This window comes from Phalaenopsis equestris, unplaced genomic scaffold, assembly GCF_001263595.1.
Source record: "Phalaenopsis equestris unplaced genomic scaffold, ASM126359v1 Scaffold000258, whole genome shotgun sequence".
In the NCBI taxonomy this organism is placed as follows: Eukaryota; Viridiplantae; Streptophyta; class Magnoliopsida; order Asparagales; family Orchidaceae; genus Phalaenopsis; species Phalaenopsis equestris.
The window spans coordinates 1,331,743-1,337,742 of record NW_018164700.1 but is presented as its reverse complement, the minus strand read 5'-3'; the positions used below and the strand labels follow the sequence as shown (position 1 = coordinate 1,337,742).

General features: G+C 35.4%; 1 protein-coding gene across 1 annotated transcript in view; it reads left to right on the top strand.

Moving 5' to 3' along the window:
* Positions 1–325: 325 nt before the first annotated feature.
* Positions 326–6,000, top strand: part of LOC110024554 (1-acyl-sn-glycerol-3-phosphate acyltransferase PLS1) — a 42,599-nt gene continuing 36,924 nt past the window's right edge. The window contains exons 1-5 of the mRNA XM_020724593.1: positions 326–555; positions 757–879; positions 1,804–1,843; positions 1,944–2,017; positions 2,427–2,486. Of these exons, the coding sequence (XP_020580252.1) occupies positions 475–555; positions 757–879; positions 1,804–1,843; positions 1,944–2,017; positions 2,427–2,486 (378 nt within the window). The 5' untranslated portion in view covers positions 326–474. The remainder of the gene's footprint in view (positions 556–756; positions 880–1,803; positions 1,844–1,943; positions 2,018–2,426; positions 2,487–6,000) is intronic.

Here is a 6,000-nt window from a genome sequence, read left to right as displayed (position 1 = left end):
GACCATTATGTGCGCAATAATCTCTCAATAACATCTATTTTGTGGTTATTAGGGGTTATTGGGAGACTATTGAAATATTAATTTCAATAATACATAACCGTAATAACTTTCTAATAATCTTTGATGTTACTACTTCAATATTATTCATAAATTTTTATAAGATTATTATGCGTACACACATAAAATTGAGTACCTAATGTGTATGCAAATATGGATGATAGGGGTGACAAAAGGATTCCGAGGCTCGCTCCCAATACCTCGCCCAAAAAGAAGTTCATGCGGGCCCGCCCTTCGTCCAGCTACCATACTCCCAATCGTACGATCGCCTCGATAAAATAGACAAGAAAAAAAAAAAAAAGGCGATTTCGGCTTAAATTTAGAGCTTAGCTTCCATTTCGGAGACCCCAAGGAGCATCCTGAGACTCCCCCGCCCAAATCCATACGAAACCCCCAAAATCGTCTTCTTCTGAGGCCATGGCGGTTCCGGCGGCCGTAGTAGTGGTTCCTCTCGGTGTTCTCTTCCTCCTTTCGGGGTTGATCGTGAACCTCATTCAGGTTAGAATCTATTTCGCGCCTTTACTTGGCGGATGTGGTTTGACCTGCCATCGATCGGCCAGTTTTTTTTTTGATTCGAGTCTCTAGTCTCAGCAGGTTTTGACATTTTGTGCTATTGCATTTGATTTCTTCACTTATTATATTTTTTTAATGGGCGCAGTATTTATGTAGTTGTTACCTTCGATTCATTTTTTGCTCCAGGCTACCTTTTATGTGGCGATACGGCCGATATCTAAGACTACGTACAGGAGGATCAACAGGGTGTTGGCCGAATTGCTTTGGCTTCAGCTTGTTTGGCTTGTTGATTGGTGGGCAGGAGTCCAGGTATTTGTTGCCATTTTCTTTTTTTATTGTTTGATTTGGCTATTTCCTGCCATGGAAATCGAGGGGATTGCTGATACTAAGTTGTACCGTACGTTTATGTTACCCTTTATCTATGAACCGCCTCTCGAAGATGGCTTTTAACAAGCCATGCATTTTCATTCTGAAACTGTTCTTATCAGAGACTATCATCAAGTGCGTGAATAAACTAGTGTCGGTAAGCCATGCTCTATCTGACTGCATCAAAGTGATTGCGTTATCATTACTTACCGTTCGAGCTTCTCTACTCCATGGAATTTCTATAAGTGAAAGCATAGTGCATGTTTAGCGTTGTGAATTAGTAAACGACAGACCCTTGTGCTTGTTTCAACTGCCTTCAATGAGCTGAGGAATGGGAAAACACACTTGAATTACTATAATTAATCAATTTATTGGTGCTCCCATTCTTTCCTCACGATCAACTTAAATATGTGGATGTCATTCTATATGTTCTTTTGCACAACAACAACAACAACAACAACAACAACAATAAACCTTTATCCCACTAAGTGGGGGTCGGCTGTATAAATCCTTTTTCTCCATTGAGTGCTATTGAGTGTCATATTTTCATTTAATTCTAATAATATTTTCATTTAATTCTAATAATTAATTTAAGATCATTTTCTTATACAATATGCCCAAGTCTAAATGTTCTTTTGTAAACATAAAAGAAAAGCTAAATCATTTCCTTGCCACATTTTTCTTTCACTGTGCTGTAGAGTTTTTTTTTGTAACATTATCCTTTTAGATCTCTGGCTAGAGTTAATGGCATTTTTTTTGAGCTATACTTGATATATTTATCAATGAGCTTGCATGATGTGATCTAATTTCCTGTTAAAAAGGAATTCATTTATGCTTAACAAGTATGATATTTGCTTCTAATTGTAGATTCGCTTATATGCAGACTCTGAATCCTTTCAGTCAATGGGTACAGACTGAACCTTTTTCATTAATCTAATTTGTCACCATTGACCTACTAATGACCAGATGGTTCTCTCTGTATGCTCTGTCATTGGATGGCATTGCAGGCAAAGAGCATGCTCTCTTAGTCTCTAATCATAGAAGCGATATTGATTGGCTAGTTGGATGGATTTTAGCGCAGGTGCATTTTTTTTTACTTCTTATATTTTCTATTCAGTGCGTATATGGCGCATGCTGGCATTCATTTTATAAAATGGGCATTTACATACACACCACCCAATTCCTATGTATTTACTTTTGTAACACCTAAATTTTACATTTATACCACCCAAATCTTTCATTATCACATAAAAAATACCACCAGTTTAAGTTTTAAAAAGTAAAATACACCTTTTCATGCATAGGTGTAAAGATTGAAGTGTTAGATATGCAAATATATAGGGATTGTGGTATTTATGTAAATATTCCTTATAAAATCATATTAGGTCATGGTTGTTATTCTTCATTGTTCATCCATGCCAAAGAAGTTACTTTCATGTGCTTACCATATATGATAATTTTCATACTCGCTGATTCTATTGTTACATCAGCGTTCAGGTTGCCTTGGTAGCGCATTAGCTGTCATGAAGAAATCATCAAAGTTCCTTCCTGTGAGTTTTCTGACAGATCTATCATAATTTTATGAAAGAGACTGCATAAGCTTAGGCTGGGTTTTATAATTGCTTATTTTTATTTTTTTTTATATTTTTTCGCATAGAATTGTTTTGTTTTTGTTAATGAAGCAAATTGCCTCATTTTGCAGTAAACTAACGGTGGTAATTTTTTTTAGTGTCCTTCATACACATTTTGCAAAATCTGAAGCTGCTGTATGCTTGGCTCTTTTCTCCATCGATTTATTTGTATGATTGGTACTTGATTTTTCTTGAACTAGTTATATATGATATATTCCATAAAAATTGGTGACCATGACGTCATTTGTATAATTCATTAATGTCATTTACTATAATCTATTTGATTTTATCTCTGTTATACTTGTCTTATTAGATGACATGATAGTTCATGCTTGCTTTCTCTTTCTTTTAACAATTATAGAAAGTGCATGGTACCATTTTTCAATTTTTTCTTTTTTTTTATCGAGTTTGTATTAATTAATCCATGCAACAGAGTCTACACATTTTTACGAGAGTGAGAATGAAGCTTGGGCATATTGTAAATTGTAATGTTTATCTTAAGGATGTTCTAAATTAACAAATTCTTAATGTCAACAGTAAAGTGGTGACTATATTAGTCCGTATACATGCTGTGAATCTTATGGTAAAATTAAATTTCTTAAAATGATAATGTTGTTGATTGTGTTGTGTGTGTGTGTCATTGGGTAACTAAAAAAAATTGCCGATAACTTAAGTTGAATGTTGTGAAAATGGGAATTTAAGGATGGATGCATCGTAAAACTTGGATAAATAAAGGAATGATTATATTAGTGAGATTGTTTTAAGTAGCACATATTGAAGATAATGTTGTTGAAAATAGACTTAAAGAATTTTGATATGGGCAATGAAGTGCAGGAAATTCACCTTTTAGATGGGCTGATAGGTCTAGTGCCAAAGGAATAGGTATAGAACTTGGGCAACACGGAGAAAAGTTGTTCAGATGTATTCACAAAGAATGGTTTTAACACCTTAAGCAACACTCAAACACTCAAATGTAACGGGGAAAAGTGAGGTTTGATAAAGTTGACCCAAAGTAGTTGGGATATGGCTAAAGATGATGAAGTGTCAGTCATTTGTGGGTCTAGTTTCACAAGTTTAGTTGTTTACTATTAAAATGCATTTTAATCTTGGTTATTTGTTTGTACTGTCTCTTAAGATTATAGATATTTGTATTTTACATCTTGTTGCATCCTGGTTAAAGTGTCAGTCATCTTGTTGCATCTTGATATATTTCGTGTATGGTTTTCAAGTCCTCTTTCTTGGCCATCCACGAAACTCAAGGGCACCTATGGCATCATATCTAATTGATTTGGTTTTTCATTCGTAGGGTTTGATTTGTCTCTTATATCAGATTGCAATACCATCTTGCATCGTATTTGCTATAGGGACTAGGTTGCAATTATGGACGCTCAAGGTGGGAATCTTTAGCTAGTTTGCCTGTTAAACATTATCTTGATATCCTTTTGTTATGCTTGCTTGATCAATTGAAGTGTGTTGCTATGTCAAGTTGATTCTGTGAACATAAGCCCGTTTATGTCTTGTTATATCAATCTATTTGAGGTTTACGATCACGTGATCTAAATCCTTGCACATTAGAAAACCCAATGTGGGCATTATTTGCAAATGGTTTTGTAGTAAATTTCTAGTGGAAATTTCTCACTGGTTACTTCTATAGATTCATGCATGTTGAACCGAGTATCTAGCATACATCATACCCTGTTTGCTTTCATATCAGATTGCAATCAGATTGCAATACCATCTTGCATCATATTTGCTATAGGGACTAGGTTGCAATTATGGACGCTCAAGGTGGGAATCTATATTTAGTTTGCCTGTCAAACATTAGCTTGATGTGATTTTGTTATGCTTGCTGGATCGATTGAAGTGTGTTCCTAGGTCAAGTTGAGACATATGCCCATTTATGTTTTGTTATGTTGATCTACTGGAGGTTGACAATCATGAGATCCACATCCTTGCCTATTAGAAGGCTATTATGCCTTACCCAGTAAAGGCACAAGTCATGACAACTTGATTTTGTTTTGATCTGAGGCAAGGCCGTGGTGTGCATTATTTGCAATTGCTATTGTAGTACATTTCTACTGGAAATTTTTCACTGGTTACTTCTGTGGATTCATACATGTTGAACCAAGTGTATAGCATACATCATACTCATTGTTTGCTTTCATTGTAGATTCTTCTTTTAAATTTTTTTTTGCCAACGTTGAATCGAGCATATATAGCAAAAATCATACTCGAAATTCTTAAATCCCAAATCTATGTTTTATTTATTATTAATTTTTTTGAAAATTTTCTCATTTGGAGTTTTTCTTCTATCGTGCATTAGGTCTCAATATCATCTCGCACACCATTTCAGTGGGTGGAACTCTGAGAAAATACTGAAGTAAATCTGAGAAAATTTTGGATGATTTGATAACTTGGGAAACTCTTGATTAATTTAGTTCCATCTTATTCCATGTTATTTTATTTTTTATTTTAGAATATTTTCTTTCCTAGTTTAAGTTATATATATTTGGAAATTGTGGAGAGATTGTTTTCCGTTATAGATATGTAGTTGTTAACGAGGGCGCTTAGCATAAGGGCAAATTTGTCTTTTTACGCTAAGGGCAATTTAGTCATTTAATATTATCATTGTTGGATATAAATAGACTTGTTCTGGCTAGAGTTAGGTTTTATGATGAGATTGAGCTGTGAGTCTTAGGGTTAGGTTTTGGGAGAGATCTCCTACTCTCGAATGTAGGAACTGGGACAAACCGCCTACCTCTCGAATTGTAGGTGCTCATCTTTTGTATTTGTGTGAGTTGTTGGGATTATTGAGATAAAATTTGTGTTTGCCCTAATTTTTTTGTGAAAAGACGTTGGATTTTGACAACGAATCGTGGCCGTATCCTGCATGTGAATAATATAATTAAGAGAATTATTCCTCTCAAAATTCATTTTCTACATGATATCAGAGCCATAAGAAACAAACCCTAATTTTTTTTAAAACACCGGAGCCTCTTCAATAGCCATCCATTGCCGAAATCTTCCTTGCAACCGCTAGTCTTCCTGCGGGCTCTCTATCAGGGCGTCTCCCTACAACCTCTAGTGTTGGAGCTCTTCCCAGACCCTCCTACCATCTTGGTTCCTGGTATCACATCAAGCAGTTCCTATTGATGTTTCCTACTAGTTGGCTTTAAAAGGATTACAACAAGGATTTTTCCCGAGGAGCGGTAATGGTTTTTGTCCTACTAGTTGCCTACCTCCAAGAATTGAAATTCTACAACACAGACAACCAAGCGAGCAACAATAGTAGTGGTTCTGTCCCCACTTGTTGGCTATCTCCAACGACTAAAATCCAATAGTATAGACAACCCAACAAGTAGTTTTTTGAATTCCTTCCTCTTCCATAATTCTAACTCAAGGCGTGATAGAGTTTATAACCAAGTACAAAATG